Raw genomic sequence first — 19,715 nt, 5'->3', positions numbered from 1 at the left:
AGCTGCTGCTGGTGCATAGGTAGCTGCTGCTGGTGCATAGCTAGGTAGCTGGTGGTGGTGCATAAGTAGCTGCTGGTGCATAGCTAGGAAGCTGCTGCTGGTGCATAGGTAGCTGCTGGTGCATAGCTAGGTAGCTGGTGGTGGTGCATAAATCGCTGCTGCTGGTGCTTAGGTAGCTTCTGGTGCATAGCTAGGGAGCTGCTGCTGGTGCATAGCTAGGTAGCTGCTGGTGCAAAGCTAGGTAGCTGCTGGTGCATAGGTAGCCTCTGGTGCATAGCTAGGTAGCATCTGGTGCATAGCTAGGTAGCTGGTGGTGGTGCATAAGTAGCTGCTGCTGGTGCATAGGTAGCTGCTGCTGCATAGGTAGCTGCTGCTGATGCATAGGTTGCTGCTGCATAGATAGCTGCTGGTGCATAGGCAGGCGGTTCTGGTGCATAGGTAGGTGCAGGCATGGATGTAGTGGGCAAGGTAGGGGTATGTAGCTCCTTTGGGAGAGGTAAGTGGCTGGTGAAACAGTAAATACTCCGGTAGAGGCCGGTAGCTGCACAGAGAGGTACTCCTGCGGGAGACTTACTGAAGCAGAGGCACCTGTTATTAATCAGTCAGTGCTGAGGCGAAGGTAGGGCATAATGCGCCCGTGACCCGCTGTTGTACCCACGCTGAGGTAGTTGCAGGGATACATGTAGGAGCTGAGGTACAGGTTAGTGCGGTAGTGAGGGTAACTGCTGGGTCTGAGGGGAAAAGTAAGGGTGGGCGTAACTCAAGTAATTCCGTGTAGAATAACCTGGAGTTCCCTAGAGATTCCATGAGATTACACTTGAATTACGTGAGAAAAGGAATTCTGCGTTTAGCTGTAGTTGTCAGGGCAAAAGTGCTCTCTCGTTTCCAAAATGGACGTGCAAATGCATTTTACACTAAAACAGCGATAAATGCAGCAGAACACAAATAGCGAGCGGCCGCTGTTCATCGCTAAATATGCTCTTGCTGTGGGTTTTTTTTTCTCTCAAATTACTCTTAACTACACAAACAGGAGTAATTGTATAATTATGGTAATTCCGTGTAAAAGATTAATGCAGAATTACTGAAATTGCACCAATTCCAGTCCTAGTGAAACTCCCTGCTTCTACACCTCTGTTGCAGTAGGGCTGGTGTACAGGTAAGCACTGAGGAGATGCTGCTGTAGTTGCAGCACTACAGGTACAAGTGAGGAATAAGTGCCTTGATACAGGTAGGAGTGAGGTAGAAGTTCAAGGATACAGGTAGGAGTGAGGTAGAAGTGCAAGGATACAGGTAGGAGTGAGGTAGGAGTGCAAGGATACAAGTAAGTGTGAGGTAGAAGTGCAATGATACAGGTAGGAGTGAGGTAGAAGTGCAGGGACACAGAAGTGTGAGGTAGAAGTGCAAGGATACAGGTAGGAGTGAGGTAGAAGTGCAGGGATACAAGTAAGTGTGAGGTAGGAGTGTAAGGATACAGGTAGGAGTTAGGTAGAAGTGCAAGGATACAAGTAAGTGTGAGGTAGGAGTGCAAGGATACAGGGAAGTGTGAGGTAGAAGTGCAAGGATACAGGTAGAAGTGAGGTAGGAGTGCAAGGATACAGGTAGAAGTGAGGTAGAAGTGCAGGGATACAAGTAGGAGTGAGGTAGAAGTACAAGGATACAGGTAGTGAGGTAGAAGTGCAAGGATACAAGTAAGTGTGAGGTAGAAGAGCAGGGATACAGGGGAGAGCTGAGGTAGAAGTGCAGGGATACAGGTAGGAGTGAGGTAGAAGTGCAGGGATACAGGTAGAACTGAGGTAGAAGTGCAAGGATACAGGTAGAAGTGAGGTAGAAGTGCAGGGATACAGGTAGGAGTGAGGTAGAAGTGCAGGGATACAGGTAGGAGTGAGGTAGAAGTGCAGGGATACAGGTAGGAGTGAGGTAGAAGTGCAGGGATACAGGTAGGAGTGAGGTAGAAGTGCAAGGATACAGGTAGGAGTGAGGTAGAAGTGCAAGGATACAGGTAGGAGTGAGGTATAAGTGCAAGGATACAAGTAAGTGTGAGGTAGAAGTGCAGGGATACAGGGGGAGCTGAGGTATAAGTGCAGGGATACAGGTAGAGGTGCAGGGATACAGGTAGGAGTGAGGTAGAAGTGCAGGGATACAGGTAGGAGTGAGGTAGAAGTGCAAGGATACAGGTAGGAGTGAGGTAGAAGTGCAAGGATACAAGTAAGTGTGAGGTACAAGTGCAGGGATACAGGTAGGAGTGAGGTATAAGTGCAGGGATACAGGTAGAGGTGCAGGGATACAGGTAGGTGTGAGGTAGAAGTGCAGGGATACAGGTAGGAGTGAGGGAGAAGTGCAGGGATACAGGGGGAGCTGAAGTACAGGTGGGTAGTAGGAGCTGAGGTAGAAGTAAGCAGAGGGATGCAGGTTGGTACTGAGGTAGGGTTAAGTAAATTGTTACAGTTAGGAGCTGAGGTACAGGTAGGTGGTAGGAGCAGAGATAGGAGTGCATTGATAAGGTAGGAGCTGAGGTAGGAGTAAGTGCATTGATCCAGGTAGGTGCTGAGGTAGAAGTAAGTCCACTGATACAGGGGGCGCCGAGGTACGGGTGTCTGCTGCAGTGAAGGTAACTCCTGAGGTAGGACTCCCCACCGTTGTACCCTTGCTGAGGTACGAGTAAGTGCAAGGATAAAGGGAGGAGTAAGTGCATTAATACAGTTAGGAGCTGAGGTACAGGTAAGTGGTAGGAACTGAGGTATTAAGTGCATTGATACGGGTAGGAGTGAGGTGGAGGTGTCTGCTGCAGTGAAGGTAACTCTTGAGGCTCAGGTAGGAGTAAGTGCAGTGATACAGGTAGGGACAGAAGCACAGATGAGTAGTAGGAGCTGAGGTAGGAGTACGTGCACGGATAAAGGTATGAGCATGGGTAGGAGAGTATGTACATTATTGCAGGTAGGAGTGAGGTACAGATGAGTAGTAGGTGCTGAGGTAGGAGTAAGTGCAAGGATAAAGGTAGGAGCATGGGTAGGAGTAAGTGCAGTGATACAGGTAGAAGAAGAGGTACAGTTGAGTAGTAGTAGCGGAGGTGGGGGTAAGTACATTATTGCAGGTAGGAGTGAGGTACAGGTGAGCTGTAGGAGCTGAGGTAGGAGTAAGTGCAGTGATACAGGTAGAAGAAGAGGTACAGTTGAGTAGTAGGAGCTGAAGTGGGAGTAAGTGCATTATTGTAAGTAGGAGTGAGGTACAGGTGCGTTGTAGGAGCTGAGGTATTAAGTGCATTGATACGGGTAGGAGTGAGGTACAGTTGAGTTGTAGGAGCTGAGGTAGGAGTAAGTGCAGTGATACAGGTAGAAGTAGTGGTTCGGGTGAGTAGTAGCAGCTGAGGTAGGTGCAGTGATACAGGTAGAAGAAGAGGTACAGTTGAGTAGTAGGAGCTGAAGTGCGAGTAAGTGCATTATTGTAAGTAGGAGTGAGGTACAGGTGCGTTGTAGGAGCTGAGGTATTAAGTGCATTGATACGGGTAGGAGTGAGGTACAGGCGCCTGCTGCGGAGAAGGTAACTCCCGAGGTTGAGGTAGGAGGCCTGCACCTCTGCCTAGGGAGGGAGGCGGGCAGCCGGCATCTCCCGACATGTCCCGGGAACCCTGCGTCGGGCGGGCCGGGGCGGGGCAGGACGCAGCTGGAGGAGGCGCTGGGGCTGGTCCAGGTGTGAGGAGCGAGGCTGGCGGGGCCCCTCGCCTCGGACTGTGGGTGTGCCTCGCAGTCCCCCCTCTTCCCTCGGATTGGGTGGGCTCGGTCCTGCCTCTCACTCTCCGGGACAAGAGCTCGCCTCCTCCACACTCCCCCGAGCGCGCGCTCCGCATAGCTCCTCGTCTCCCCCGGTACTCAGATGGCGCTAGCCATGGAGCAGGACGACGGACGATACTTTATGGAAGACTTGATCCAGCAGGGGCAAGGTAAGGGTAGTGGTGGGGGGAGGGGCTGTCTGCCAGGGAGGAGGAGGAGGAGGAGGAAGAAGAGGAGGAGGGCGGGAAAACAGAAGCCCTGGCTGTGGGAGAGGGAGGAAGGCCAAAACAGCAGCCTTGGTGTGGGCAGTGGGAGGGGAGGCTGGCTACTGGGGAGGGAGGGGGGAGCAAGGGCGAAAGAGCAGCCCTAGCGGTGGGCGGGGAGGGGGCACTGGCTGCTGGGCCGAGAGGGGGCACCAGATGTGAGACACAGGCTACTGGGATTGGAAGGGAGGGAGACACCCTGCACCCCGACACCCAGTCTGGTGGTAGTGGGAGGGGAAAGACGTCCTATGTGGGCAAAGATGTCTCGCTGGAGCACGGCCCACAGAGCACGCACATCATAGCTACATATAACACAGGTGTAGCGCACAGAAGCCCCTCACATGCTTGCAGGTTACACTGCTGTCATGACCAGGCTTGTTTGGATACACTTATCAGGGACTACAGATATCACATTTATAATACTGTCATAAAGTGTACCTCATTAAACTATATAATTTGCCTTTTCTTGCCGCATAATTTAGTCATCTGTGCTGCAAAATTTGGCTCTTCCCTGCCGCCTAATTCCAGTGGTCCTGCTCGTACCCTTGAGCTCTGTCTAGTGCTTACAATGCATGTAGTGGGCCTGTTCAATGTAAGTGTTCTTGTGTAACACATTTACAACAAGTGTGTGCCTGCACGCAAACCAACAAGAACACAACTGCTTACAACACTCCCTTCTAGACGCGTGCTCACCACTCTTTGCACACTGCTCACAATCGCACGTGCACACATAACACCACCAGTGTATTTGCAGAGAGAGGACCGGACGAGTTCACTAGTGCACACATCATAACAGCACACGAGCACCACATAATACTACTAGTGTATGAGCAGAGATACGACCAGAAGAGTTCACTAGTGCACACATAGTACGCATGCACCACATAATACCACCAGTGTATTTGCAGGGAAAACGACTGGAAGAGTTCACTAGTGCACACATCAAAACACCACACTTGCAACGCATATTACCACCAGACTGGAAGAGTTCACTAGTGCACACATCAAAACACCACACTTGCACCGCATATTACCACCAGACTGGAAGAGTTCACTAGTGCCCACATCAAAAGAGCACACATGCACCACATATTACCACCAGACTGGAAGAGTTCACTAGTGAACACATAACAGTACACACCTTAAAGTTAATCCTGTGTGCCTGTGCCAGTCCGCTTAAGCCGCAAGGACCTCTGATGCATGCATTCATTCATTCATTCATTCATTTCAGGCAGCTTTACCTACAGTCAGAAGTGGGCACGTTTAAATGGGCTTTGTATCTCTACTTCGAGTCCGCTTTAGTTTCTGAGATTGTTGGTGGGATCTGCCTACTGGGAAGTCACTCACCTGCCCAACCAACAAGCCTTAATGTCTCACTTGCCAGCTTCCTTACTAGCCTGCTGGCTCAGTGAGCTGCCAGTTAGTCGCCCACTGCTGTTTGTTGCTTCTGGACACTAAAGCGTGTGCTACTTCAGCCTGTGAATGTTATCTCAGCCCCCAGGGGTAGTTCATTCATCACTTTCAGGTACCTTTGCCTAGTTTGGGCACGTTTGGCTTTTTTGGGGCATGTTTAAGTGGGCTTTGAGTCTCTTCTTCAAGTCCCCTTTAGTTGTGATGACAGGTCCTGGGTTGCCTCTGACCAACCTCACCTCGGCTCCACCCCTTCTCCTTGCACTTAGAAAGCTGTCTTAAAACCGAGGCCCAGCCATCACTGGGGAGTGGGGGGGGAGGGGCTCTCTTTCATCCAGGGCTTGCTATATATATATATATTTGTTAATGGACATTGTCCATGTTTTTTCGTTGGTCGGCTGTAATGTCATTCAGACATTACTGGGACACAGGGCCCGCCTCCTTCAGACATTGGCTTCCATGGTTGTCAGTGACTGACTTCCTCACTTGCCCAGGGTGCACTTCCGCACAATTAGTAGTTCCCAGCAGTGCGAGGGGTTACTGGTGCATTGTGTGATTTTACATAAAATAATACATTTATTTTGGCTGACGGGCAATGTTTATTTTCATACAGTGCTTTCCTCCATACAAAAAACGCCCAGATAAATAAGCACTGGCAAAATCAAAAAAGGTCAGCAACTAAGACCATATCTATTTGCTCTGCCAATGCTTGTTATTTCCGTAAACTCAGTAATGCCCAATCCTATGTGTTTAGCAAGAATGACGGCAGAGAAATTGTTCTGAGCTGGCATGACCTGCCCTTTCTGTCATTAAAAGATAATTTAATCAGCAAATTAAATCTTGAAGAAGGGAGACGAGCGATAATGGGCGGGAAGAGGAAAGCAGTTGCATGCAATTGACATATATAAATGTAATGCCGAATGAAAAGGTCAGTTAGACCATGGGAGATCTGTAGCTGGCAATATGTGGACATTAAAGTGTAAAACACGTCAACTGCTTTGTGTAATGAAACTATACTTAATTTGATTTGTATATATTATATAGTGCTTCAAACAAATACTCTTCAACCCACTTTAGAGTTCTTACAATCGGAAAAGATTACTGCAGGTGGAATTAGAAATGTAACCCTCATTCCTGAACCGCTGCATATCTGCACAAAGGCACACTCGTTAACATACGTGTATATAGCTGTCTACATGTACCACGAAATCTCACATGTACCACACAGCTGCATACATGTGTATTTCATAGCTTCATATGCAGACTTTACGTGAAAAAAATGCAGTCATGTAGTAAAGCATACGACTGCATGTACTGTGCATGTATACGACGCAGCTGTAAACATGTGTTCTTGTACATTTCCAAGCACACTCATGCACCCTTGTAGCGCAACAGTGTACATCTGTTTAGACGTACCACGCATGCACCGTTCGACTCTATGCATGTAGCAACCAAGCTCATGTTTACACGCAACCCATAGCTAGGCACATGTTCATCACTTGCATTTCCACACAGCTGAATGTATGTAAATCTACATACCTTCACATGGCCATAAGAATGGACGTCCACGGACTTTCTTAAGAGATGATTGGAAATATTCAGACACAGGAAGTAAAAAAAATACACGTCACGTGTGTAAAGACACCTGACACACATGCAAGACAGCGTCCCACGCCACTCATATGTCGCATGCCACATCCTCTGATCACTGCCTTGTGTTGGCGTCTGGAAGTTGCGACATTAAATGTTTTTGCAGGAGATTGCGGGGTGTGGTCCGTGCTATGGTGCGACTGCTGTAATTTGTAGGTGTGCACGGGTGATTGTGAGATGAGACGTGCAGGAGTGTGTGCACGGCAGGTTGTGGGTGTGCACAGGTGATTGTGGGAGGAGACGTGCAGGAGTGTGTGCACAGCAGGTTGTGAGTGTGGGTGTGCACGGGTGATTGTGAGATGAGACGTGCAGGAGTGTGTGCACGGCAGGTTGTGAGTGTGGGTGTGCACAGGTGATTGTGGGAGGAGACGTGCAGGAGTGTGTGCAGGGGAGGTTGTGAGTGAGGGTGTGCACAGGTGATTGTGGGAGGAAACGTGCTGGAGTGTGTGCAGGGCACGTTGTGAGTGTGGGTGTGCACAGGTGATTGTGGGAGGAGACGTGCAGGAGTGTGTGCACGGCAGGTTGTGAGTGTGGGTGTGCACCGGTGATTGTGGGAGGAGAGATGTAGGAGTGTGTGCACGGCAGGTTGTGAGTGATGGTGTGCACAGGTGATTGTGAGAGGAGACGTGCAGGAGTGTGTGAAGGGCAGGTTGTGAATGAGGGTGTACACAGGTGTGTGCTGCAGGAGTGTGTGCACGGCAGGTTGTGAGTGTGGGTGTGCACAGGTGATTGTGGGAGGAGACGTGCAGGAGTGTGTGCATGGCAGGGTGTGGGTGTGCACGGGTGATTGTGGGAGGAGACGTGCAGGAGTGTGTGCACGGCAGGTTGTGAGTGTGGGTGTGCACGGGTGATTGTGGGAGGAGACGTGCAGGAGTGTGTGCACGGCAGGTTGTGAGTGTGGGTGTGCACAGGTGATTGTGGGAGGAGACGTGCAGGAGTGTGTGCAGGGGAGGTTGTGAGTGAGGGTGTGCACAGGTGATTGTGGGAGGAGAAGTGCAGAGTGTGTGCAGGGGAGGTGAGTGAGGGTGTGATCAGGTGATTGTGGGAGGAGACGTGCAGGAGTGTGTGCAGGGCACGGTGTGGGTGTGCACAGGTGATTGTGATAGGAGACGTGCAGGAGTGTGTGCAGGCTGTGAGAAAGGGTGTGCACGGCAGGTTGTGAGTGAGGGTGTGCACAGGTGATTGTGAGAGGAGACGTGTAGGAGTGTGTGCAGGGCAGGTTGTGAGTGAGCGTGTGCACGGGTGTGTGCTGCAGGAGACGTGCATGATTGTGTGCAGAAGAGGTGAGTGAGGGTGTGCACGGGTGATTGTGAGATGAGACGTGCAGGAGTGTGTGCACGGCAGGTTGTGAGTGTGGGTGTGCACAGGTGATTGTGGGAGGAGACGTGCAGGAGTGTGTGCAGGGGAGGTTGTGAGTGAGGGTGTGCACGGGTGATTGTGAGATGAGACGTGCGGGAGTGTGTGCACGGCAGGTTGTGAGTGTGGGTGTGCACAGGTGATTGTGGGAGGAGACGTGCAGGAGTGTGTGCAGGGGAGGTTGTGAGTGAGGGTGTGCACAGGTGTGTGCTGCAGGAGTGTGTGCACGGCAGGTTGTGAGTGTGAGTGTGGGTGTGCACAGGTGATTGTGGGAGGAGACGTGCAGGAGTGTGTGCAGGGGAGGTTGTGAGTGAGGGTGTGCACAGGTGATTGTGGGAGGAGACGTGCAGAGTGTGTGCAGGGGAGGTGAGTGAGGGTGTGCACAGGTGATTGTGGGAGGAGACGTGCAGGAGTGTGTGTAGGGCACGGTGTAGGTGTGCACAGGTGATTGTGATAGGAGACGTGCAGGAGTGTGTGCAGGCTGTGAGAGAGGGTGTGCACGCAGGTTGTGAGTGAGGGTGTGCACAGGTGATTGTGAGAGGAGACGTGTAGGAGTGTGTGCAGGGCAGGTTGTGAGTGAGCGTGTGCACGGGTGTGTGCTGCAGGAGACGTGCATGATTGTGTGCAGAAGAGGTTGTGAGTGAGGGTGTGCACAGGTGATTGTGGGAGGAGACGTGCAGGAGTGTGTGCACGGCAGGTTGTGAGAGGAGACGTGCAGGAGTGTGTGCAGGGGAGGTTGTGAGTGAGGGTGTGCACGGGTGATTGTGAGATGAGACGTGCAGGAGTGTGTGCACGGCAGGTTGTGAGTGTGGGTGTGCACAGGTGATTGTGGGAGGAGACGTGCAGGAGTGTGTGCAGGGGAGGTTGTGAGTGAGGGTGTGCACGGGTGATTGTGAGATGAGACATGCAGGAGTGTGTGCAGGGGAGGTTGTGAGTGAGGGTGTTCACGGGTGATTGTGGGAGGAGACGTGCAGGAGTGTGTGCACAGCAGGTTGTGAGAGGAGACGTGCAGGAGTGTGTGCACAGCAGGTTGTGAGTGTGGGTGTGCACAGGTGATTGTGAGATGAGACGTGCAGGAGTGTGTGCACGGCAGGTTGTGAGTGTGGGTGTGCACAGGTGATTGTGGGAGGAGACGTGCAGGAGTGTGTGCAGGGCAGGTTGTGAGTGAGGGTGTGCTCAGGTGTGTGTTGCAGGAGTGTGTGCAGGGCAGGCTGTGAGTGAGGATGTGCACGGGTGATTGTGAGATGAGACGTGCAGGAGTGTGTGCACGGCAGGTTGTGAGTGTGGGTGTGCACAGGTGATTGTGAGAGGGGACGTGTAGGAGTGTGTGCAGTGCAGGATGTGAGTGAGCGTGTGCACGGGTGTGTGCTGCAGGAGACGTGCATGATTGTGTGCAGAAGAGGTTGTGAATGAGGGTGTGCACGGGTGATTGTGAGATGAGACGTGCAGGAGTGTGTGCACGGCAGGTTGTGAGTGAGGGTGTGCACGGGTAATTGTGAGATGAGACGTGCAGGAGTGTGTACACGGCAGGTTGTGAGTGTGGGTGTGCACAGGTGATTGTGGGAGGAGACGTGCAGGGGTGTGTGCAGGGCAGGTCGTGAGTGTGGGTGTGCCCGGGTGATTGTGAGATGAGACGTGCAGGAGTGTGTGCACGGCAGGTTGTGAGTGTGGGTGTGCACCGGTGATTGTGGGAGGAGACGTGCAGGAGTGTGTGCAGGGCAGGTCGTGAGTGTGGGTGTGCCCGGGTGATTGTGAGATGAGACGTGCAGGAGTGTGTGCACGGCATGTTGTGAGTGTGGGTGTGCACCGGTGATTGTGGGAGGAGACGTGCAGGAGTGTGTGCACGGCAGGTTGTGAGTGATGGTGTGCACAGGTGATTGTGAGAGGAGACGTGCAGGAGTGTGTGCACGGCAGGTTGTGAGTGTGGATGTGCACCGGTGATTGTGGGAGGAGACGTGCAGGAGTGTGTGCAGGCTGTGAGAGAGGGTGTGCACGGCAGGTTGTGAGTGAGGGTGTGCACAGGTGATTGTGAGAGGAGACGTGTAGGAGTGTGTGCAGGGCAGGTTGTGAGTGAGGGTGTGCACGGGTGTGTGCTGCAGGAGACGTGCATGATTGTGTGCAGAAGAGGTTGTGAGTGAGGGTGTGCACGGGTGATTGTGAGATGAGACGTGCAGGAGTGTGTGCAGGGCAGGTTGTGACCGACGGTGTGCACAGGTGTGTGCGGCACCACAGTGCACAGGCATCACTAAGCGCGTGCACAGCGCCTTACACAGAAGAGTGCCCCGTGACGCGGCTGTACTCACACGAGGATTACAGATCATGTTTACAGTACCTGAGAAGGGGTAATCCTCATTACCCGAGACCGGATTGACGGGACAGTGCAAAGGGCGGGGAGCGGGGGTAATGCCACACAATATCACAACAGCAGTTGTGGAGAAAGGGCAGACCCCGTACACCACTCCTGGGGTGGACAGCCTTGGAGGCCGCTGCTTCGCACACACTCTGGTACCCAAGAGTCAAACAGCAGTTTTCAGGGGGTGCCAAAGTGAAAATAAACAAGCTGTGTGCCAGTGATCTGATGTGGATCACGCTGTGCGTGGCGCCCCCACCGACAGCTTTTCTTTCATACAAACCATTGCTTCCAGCTTTGTTGCGTCGGAAACAAAGGAAGACTACACGGCCCAGAATGCATAGCGTTTTTTTATTTTTTAATTTTTTTTACATGAAAGTCTAGAGGTCAGTTTGTGGGGTCCCGACGTGAACATACATGGACATTTTTTTTTGCACGGATCCATGCAAACGTGCCTGACTCAAGTTCAAATGTATGTTTTCTAGACTGTATGTAGCTAATGATGGTTCTTAATCGCATTTTGCTGCCATCGTTTTTTATTTTGTGTTTTTTTTTTGCCCCTGTTATTGTATTAAGGGGCTGATGGAGCGTCCCACTCTCAATCCAGGGACGTACAATTTGCTCATGGACCGATTTGCGAATGAGCATGTGATTTGTGACTATTAAATCACATCGTAAATTGTCCATTCACAGGGGGTAGCAAAGTGACCCGAACAAGGAATATTTAACTGGACATGTCCGTATTTGTGTAATCCATGTGATTGGCTGTGGAATCCTACGAGGGAAAGGAGCCCTCCATCCCTGCCTTTGCTCCAAAACGGAAAACATGCATTTTTTTCTGCAGCCCAGGTCCAATAGAAAGACCGGCGTTGCACTAAAAACAAGTCTCCATTTAGGAGCTATTGGAGGAGGGGTGGGCGGGCAGGTAACTGACTTGTACCCTGGGCGCCAACCCGCACTCGGATATAACTCACTTTGAGGTGTGGCCTTCAGTCAGTGGTTTACGACTACAATTGCAGATATGTCATTGATATGTTTTTTTGTTTCTGAATCACCAATAGCAGGTGTCCCTTTCATGCCCTTTCTGTTGGCAACGCAGGAAGGGCAATAAAAGCCATTTTACAAGTAGCAAAGAATTTTCTGACTCACAAAAAGGCTTTTGTAAACACTAAACAACAACTTCTTGATTGCAGACCTGATTTTTGTGACTCGCAGGCTTTGCAGCCATAACATTCCACGTCAGATGCTTGGTGCCTGTGCCCTGTTCTTGGCTGTGTTAATACAAGTCATTGCTGTTTTCCCCTGTTTGCCTTCTGGAGTGTAGCCAGGGAATAAATATGCTCTGTGGGGGTTTGTTTGAGGCATTTTGTAGTTGTCTGTCCACTGTGACAGGTTTATTAACACGTATTTTCTCCCTTGCATTGCATGGCTATTTTATTATATACATATCGACCCTCCCCCATTCCAGGATTCTGAATTACACGAGGCAGCTGTTTCCCCCTCTCTTGCTATCATTGGTACACATGTTGTTTTTGTTCCCACATAAAGTATGTGTGCCCCCCATCCGCAGCTCTCTTGGTGCTGTACACATACTGGGTGGTTGTGCCATCTCGTTGGTTTCATCAGTTTGTTTTGCTTGAGTACTCACTCGGCTCTGTGCATTCGTGTACTCTCTGCCTCCCCCCTTTGCTGTCAGTCTCCCCAGTCGCTTCATCAGTCTGTATCATTAGGGTGCCCTTGCTCCTGGTTGAGCTGGTGTATTGCATCACTGGTCCCACTTTGCTTCTTCATAAGTGCATCTCTGCGTTGTTCCCCCGCTCTCGCCTTCATTGGAGCATTATCTTGCTGCCTGTCTGTGGATGATCCTGTCCTGGGTGGTCCAGGTGGCCACACCCTATCTGACCAAGCAGATCCCACTCTGTGTGGAGCAGGATGGTCCACTGAGACTTCTGCCCACAGTTCCACCCCAAAACGAGGCACGTAAACCATCCTGACAGATTTCGGGCAAGCGCTTACATCAGCGAAGACCAGTCAATGGTGCTTGACCTGTTGAGTCTCATCCGTGGTGGACAGTGCAGTGACAAATATCCTGTGATACCCACTGCTCACATGTACTGGTTGAGTTAACACACGTTGTGGCTTGGATGGTACACAAGCTGGTTGTTGGTTGCCTCTTGGTGGCTTTGCTGCACTGCTTTGTACTATCATTGTAGGTATACTCACCGTTGGTCTTCTCTCAACGGCTTGGGTAGCAATCAGGCTGGCTGTTTCGTTCCTCTCGGAGGCTTCAATAGTGCATACATCGATTGTCCTTGCACAGGGCCTTTACTAGTAGAAGTACCGGTATCTTGTGTACTCTTTCCATCAGTTGTACATAGCCTGGAGGTGCCCCCGACCTCCCGTGTAGCTTTGATACTACATAAACTGGGTGTCTGCCTCGCAACTAGCTGATTCTTGATCATCTGGCTTTGCTATTTTACTACATATCCTGTCCTTGTCCCCTCCGCACAGGTTAGATACAATATGTACTAGCTGGCCCATTGCCAGGGCTTCGTAGTACGCACATGCTATACCTGTGCTGGGCTGTATCTCTCCTCTTTAGCTTCATAGTACCTATGATGTTTTGTTTTTAGCCCTCTTCTTCGCTTCAGTTGTACAATCACTACTTGTCTACTCTCTGTGTCTTCACTTGTACCCACACTCGTTGTCTCCTCCCGGTGGCTTCAGTTGTACATATGTGTCGAGCATCCCTACATACACCATCTCTTTGCCCACCCCCCATGGCTAGCAGGCTTTGTGCCCGCTGCCCCTTCTCCCTGGCGCTGGTGCCATGCCCTGCGCGGCGTTCACTCTCCGTTGTGGGCCAGTAATGTTCTATCTCGGGCGCTATGACCACTTCTCCCGCCTGATATTTTTATCCTGCTAAAGCTCGCCCCCACCTCGCCCCCCACCGCTGGGCACAGGGGAGCAGGCTGACATTTCGCTCAGCAGTGTATCCACCCTCCCAAAGCCGGGGAGACCTCAGTGCTCCGCTCCTCTTCCTCCCGACCACCCAGGGCCGGCTCTCGCCCCCCGCCGACGCCCCGGACCCCTCCGTGCCCGCCGTGGCAGGTGCCAGCCGCCTCCATGAAGATCGTCCCTGGTAGGTCTCGTGTCCGGCGAGTAGGTGGTGTGTGACATTTGCTCGGCAGGGGGTATTTTGGGGCACCCCTCGTGCTGCGGGTGGGCCCAGTTCCCTTCACGTCTCCGGCCTGTCTATTTCCAACCCCAAGGCAGTTTATAAAAAGCCCCTCTGACGCCTTGGGGGTGATGAGTGCGTCCGGCTATGCGGAGGGAGGGTGGGGGTGGGTACACCATGCCCTAGTCAAGGGTGGGCACCCCTGGACCCCTTACAAGTCTTCGATTTTATTGAGCTGAACGTTGCCAACGTAGAAACTCATTGGCACAGTAGTGAAAGCAACCTGGTGTTTCATTACCCCCCCCCACCCCTCCCCCACCAATGCCCCTCCAGACTCCTACCAAGGCCGGCTGAGTCTGGACATCGGCCGTTTTAAAGGTTGTCGGAAACTATTTTGGTTGTTGGTGTTTTCCCCCCTGTGAACTGCCCAGGACAACTGTGCGCGCCGTGAATAGGACGCGCCGGGATATCAGGTTATCCAGCGTAGGTGGTGAACGGAGGGGAGGATATGCCTGGAGAGCTGCCTCAGTGGTGCAGATGAGCACTCCAGCCGGAGCCGGGGCTGGGGCAGCCCTGGGACCGGGGCCTCGGGTCACCCTGGCATCTGTATGTATGTCGCACCTTCACAGGGCACCCCGTTACTGCCCCACCGGCCTCTAGAGCCGCTGTGTGGGAGGCTCACTTCCGCTTCCGGGTGCCCCTAAACTGCTGTTTTATTCTGTTTATGCGGGGCTAGCGCAGCGGTTTAGCTCATTGTGGGGGGATTTGTTGTTTGGTTGTGTTATTGATAGAAAGCGGGCGCCCTTTAAACATACCTGACGTCCGCAGGGGCTTCTCCCCGCTGTGTTGGGGATCAGGACAGTGACACACTCCGGGGGTGCCCTCGACATTTTATAGATGCCCCTTTGCTGTGTGCCGCCCAGTAGAGGGAGTGTGTCATACGCCTGGGTGTTTTGTGGGGTTTATCGATGCTCCCTTAATGTGGGAGTGACGGGGGTGAGTGTGGGGTGTATGTGCCACACTCCTGGGAATCCTGCAGTTTACAGACTCCCTGATGTATCCAGGACACTTGACCTGGACTACATTCCTGTGACGGCGTGTGCAAGGTGGAGGGGACTTGCCACACTCCTGGGACCTCTGTGCCAGTGGTTCCAAACCTTTTGACTTCTGTGGACCCCCACTTTATCATTACTGGAACCTGAGGACCCCCACTTAATCATTATTGGAATCCAGTGACCCCCAACTGAGTTATTACTGAAAGCTGGGGACCTAATCTGTTAATAATATTTGATTTTATAAGCAGTCACCGCCCTGAGGAGGCTTCGCGAATCCCCAAGGGTCCCCCGACCATAGGTTGGGAACCACTGCTCTATGCTGGTTATAGACCCTTCCTTATGTTCGAGTGATGGGGTACCTGCTGTACTCCTGAGACCACGGTTGCAGACCCCCCCCCCCCCCCAAAACCCCTCACCAGGCCTTCTGCATTTTATAGAGTGTGCGTGTTTGCAAGAGGGAGGTTATCTCACCCAACTGGACCAGTCTGCAGGTTAGGCAATGCCACTGAAGCACGTGAGGGTGCGGGTGCGGGTCGGTGATCTTTTTTCTTAATAGAAGTGGGTGGCTTGGGAAGACCTGATGACTTATTCAGTAATGTGTCCTTCATATGTAGCCAGTGATGCTTCATGGATGGGCATATATGTTGGAATAGCCATTGCTTGAACTCAGCTGGTGATGAGCAGAGCACTGTACATATCAATGGGGGTGGGGTTGTGGGGGGGTGGGGGAGTTTAACTTAACACAGTCTAGAGGAGCTGGGATGTCTTTGCTCAACAATAACCACCTGCGCTGAAAGCACATGGCACATAGGTTGACATTTCCCCACCGGTACATACCTTGACATACACTTTACAACTCGCATTCCAAGCATATGTCTGGTAAAGGCTTGTTTGTCTGGTATGACTGAACCGGTTTTGGTACCAGGTATGGGTAGAATCTGCAATGGGCGCCTGTGCATGCTAGAGCTGATGGCGTTAGTCAGCTCCTGTCTAAGACTTTGTGGTCTGGGCTGAGCGGCTTGATTTCGACCAACGTGGTTGGCTGTTAACAGCCTGTGCGACCATCCAATGAAATGTGACATTGACATTTGGGCCAACCAATCAAATTGTGACCTAGGATAGTCATGGTGGAGCAGTGCGTAGTAGGGAAGGATGGGTGTATCCAGACGTGCAGATCCCAGGGCTTGGAGAGGGCAGGGGATGGGCAGAACGGAAACTCCTGGCACGCACATAGTAATACCTCCTAGCTTTTATTTACAACTCTGTTTTAAGGTCACCGAGTACTCAGGAGTCGCAAAAAAAAACAAAAGGAAGACTTTCTGTATAGATAGTGGATTTGATGTGTGATGATTCAGTGTGGTTTTGAAAGGTAAAATAGTCCCTCCTGCGCTGAAAGGCAAGCCTTCCGTAGGAGGCGGAATGATACACGGGACAGCCAACAGCTTGAGCTCAGTGAGAGGTGCTCCCCTGGATGGCGCCAAAACCCTATATAGATTTTAAATAGTTGGAAGAGGTAGGTCCATTAGAAAAGCTGTGAGATCTAAAAAGCTGTTGGTTAAAAAAGACACTTTAAGAAGAGGACTGGATAAGAATGTATTGTTTAACAAAAGACCGGAGAGCTGTAGGGCAGTTTGCTTCCGGAGTACTCTACATACAGGGTCGCCTGTCCTCCTCCCCGCAACCATCCCTGCCCCGCTCTTTATTTATTGCAGAACTGTCAATAGTTGTGATAGGAGCCCCATTATAGAGTCCTGACTCTTAACCAAGAGCGCTGTGCATGCTGGGACTTGTAGGCCCATACTCTGAATTGAACAAGTGACCCTGCAAGTTCCAGCATGTAAAGTGCTTTTAGCTAAAACAAAAAAAAAAGGTGCTTCTGGGGGCAGCTGCATACTCTGTATGTGTGATTTTCAATTGTAAGACCCCCACCCATCTCTGTGCTGCCTTTTGTTTAGTTTACAAAACCTTAACATAGGTGGGTTTTTATGCAGTTGAGGGTATATCACCACAACGTCCATTATTTCACTTCTTTTACAAAGATAGCTAGAATTAATCTTGCTCCTGGTGTACACAATAAATAAACTTTCAGAAGGCATTCGGAATGCTGTAGGCCGTGTTAAAAATAACCTGTAACGCACCATGTATTGGACTACAGGATAGATGCCAAGTGGCTCGGTTCCATGTGTTATGTTACTATATTGGCATTTCTTTAATGCACAGCCTGCCATTAGTGCAACATCAATCAGCTCTGCGTTTTTAGCCAACAGCACTTTGTATTCTGGGACTTGTAGTTTCATGTTTCCAATTATAACTGTGTTGGGCCTGCAACTTGTGCCAAGTTAAGATGTTGCATTACGACAGAACAGGCTGACCCTGGCGCATGTGACGTGGTTGACAGCTGTTCTACAGTACATCAAGTGAATAGCCAGACCTGGTATGTGGTAAACCACACTAAGAATGCTGGGACTTGTAGGCTCACCTTTTATTAAAATATGAAACTACCAGACCCAGCATGCTTATTGCCTTAGTTTGAAGAAACGGGACTAGCTGAAAGTCATGGTCAGGGCTTGGGGCCAGTTACACTATCTGGTGCTCTGGCCTGCTTCTCAAATCCGACTTCAGAGTGCAGGAATACTGTGGTTTTGCTTTGGGAGGGTGGGTGGTACTTTCCACTGTATGGAGGTAGGTTTAAAATATATATTCTGCAGCTTGTATATCTAACTTAGGGTTAACCTCAGCAAGGCTTCATGGCTTTGGAGGACAGGAATCATCCAATCCTTGTTTATTTTAGGTCTCTCTGTTGTCTTACAAGTGTGTTTCCCTTCCTCACCTTGAACTGGTTGTTTATTTAGGACTATGAATATGACAGATGTTAAACGGAAATAACCAGTATCCTTGGGCGAGGGTGTGGTTGGACACCAGATGCAGTTTCAGTGGCTTCCTGTTTTTTGTGCTTCTGTTCCCCCTGAAGGCTGGCATGATTATTTTACCAGCTGCGAATTTGTAAATAACATTGCCACTGTGGGCTGATGCTAGAACCTTCATCGCTGACCCTGGTAGTCCGCCTTTGATTCTTCGCCCGTCTTCCTCGCCACAGTCACTACCCATGAGCAAACGCTCGTGTGAATTGAAATATTACCAAGCCAAGAAATATTCACGTTCAGTTTCCCATTCCTCCAATATGGCTGCACCTATAACTCATGCCTCATTTACATAAAAGGGAAGTCCCATCCCCCCCCCCCACCTGACTAACCTGTTCTATTGTTTATCTTCAGGTAATCAGCAGGTGCAGAGTGTATAGTATCTTACGTTTGTCTTTTTTACGATATTTAAGAGCCAGCTGTAGTGTCTCTGTTCTTCTTTTATGATAGTGGTGAGAGTTTCAGCCTCTGCAGACCCGCAGGATTTATGTAATCCGTGCACAGCATGGATGTTTATTGGATTTAGAGGTCCTACATGAATGGATCCACTGGCTTAATGTAAATAGAGAAAATCACGAGTAATACATATTTGTTAGGTCCTTCTTTAGCAGACAGTTATTGTGTTTTTTTGTAAGCATGATGGGAGAGCTTGGGTTTCAGATTAAAGCAAGAAGTTGCCTGACCTTAAAATGGCGGAGACTAGCATGAGTTGGTTGCCTAGCAACCAGGTAAAGCAAGGCGAGCCCACTTTTTTCTATATTAGAAAAAGTTCTTATGGAACAAGTGCTATTGTCTGCACGAGACATTATTTACAAGATATTTTTTCGGGTGCCGGTATGAAGCAGTCCATGAAATGTGCTGAGAAGAGACACTATATGGAGAACAATATTCCTGGCACAGAAGTAGAGGAAAATTCAGGCCTGGTCCATCTATAGCTAATGATTGATCGAGGTGGCTGTGGCAGCAGCCCTGAAGGCCAGAGATAATCCTTTAGTGGGCAGCTGCATATCACAAAGTGGATATACGTGTAATAGGGATTAAGATGATTTAGTCGCGTAGAAGCTCTGCAAATCAGAGCGCTCGGTCCACTTCACCCCCTGTGCTGAAAGGGGTGTTGAAGTCTTCCCCTGAGAATTAGAGTTGAAAATAAATTCAACCCCTCCCCCGGTGATCCTATGTTTATTAGAGAGCGGGTTCCACCAGATTCCCTAGTGTTCCCCACAGCCCTCAAGTGGCCTCCAGCACAGCCAATGCTCCTCCTCCAGATAAGGAGAGTTAAAATGTAGATCCTGCGGACAAGAGGGTGGTGTTGGGATCAGCTACCCACTGGCGTGTAGCCAGTTCTTTGCTCTCTTATTGAGCTGCGATAAGGCACAGTGAGAGATTGGTCCTTAAGCACCTCCCTGAACAGGTCTGGAAGAGAGGTAAAGATTGCCCTAGAGGGCAACATCATCTGCAGTGCCAACATCTGTTGGATGCCACAGACTTCAGGGGAGTCCACACCAGCATCGTAATTTGGGGCCTCGCCTGGCTCTGCATGTCCTGGGTTTGAGCCCAAATTGCCGTAACAGCCTCCAGTTTGACGGGAAGCACCTTTTTCGGGCACAGGTTGAAGAGATGCTTGAAAAGATGAAAAGAAAGCTCTAACAAGGGCCTACCTTTGCCAAGCAGTGATGTGCCCAGCATTCCCCCTATCACGCTTCAACTGTCAGGGGGAGATTACGTGATTTTCTCCACCTTTGGCAGGAAATCACAACAGACAAAT

The 19,715-nt window shown here is 50.7% G+C and overlaps 1 protein-coding gene across 8 annotated transcripts in view; it reads left to right on the top strand.

Annotated features, from left to right (window-relative positions):
- The window catches only part of PLEC (plectin), an 831,873-nt gene that overhangs the window by 527,146 nt on the left and 285,012 nt on the right, over positions 1–19,715 (top strand). Inside the window, exon 1 of one of the 8 annotated variants that reach the window (XM_069220975.1) lies at positions 3,799–3,937. The exons of 6 other annotated variants lie outside the window; for them this stretch is intronic. In XM_069220975.1, the coding sequence (XP_069077076.1) occupies positions 3,871–3,937 (67 nt within the window). In that variant the 5' untranslated portion in view covers positions 3,799–3,870. Of the gene's footprint in view, positions 1–3,798; positions 3,938–13,833; positions 13,939–19,715 lie in introns of those variants that run through there. One more of the 8 variants, XM_069220982.1, reaches the window with a different exon arrangement.

The sequence above is a fragment of the Pleurodeles waltl genome, chromosome 2_2 (assembly GCF_031143425.1).
Source record: "Pleurodeles waltl isolate 20211129_DDA chromosome 2_2, aPleWal1.hap1.20221129, whole genome shotgun sequence".
Classification (NCBI taxonomy): Eukaryota; Metazoa; Chordata; class Amphibia; order Caudata; family Salamandridae; genus Pleurodeles; species Pleurodeles waltl.
The sequence above is the reverse complement of the archived record's forward strand: the minus strand, read 5'-3'. Positions and strand labels throughout refer to the sequence as shown.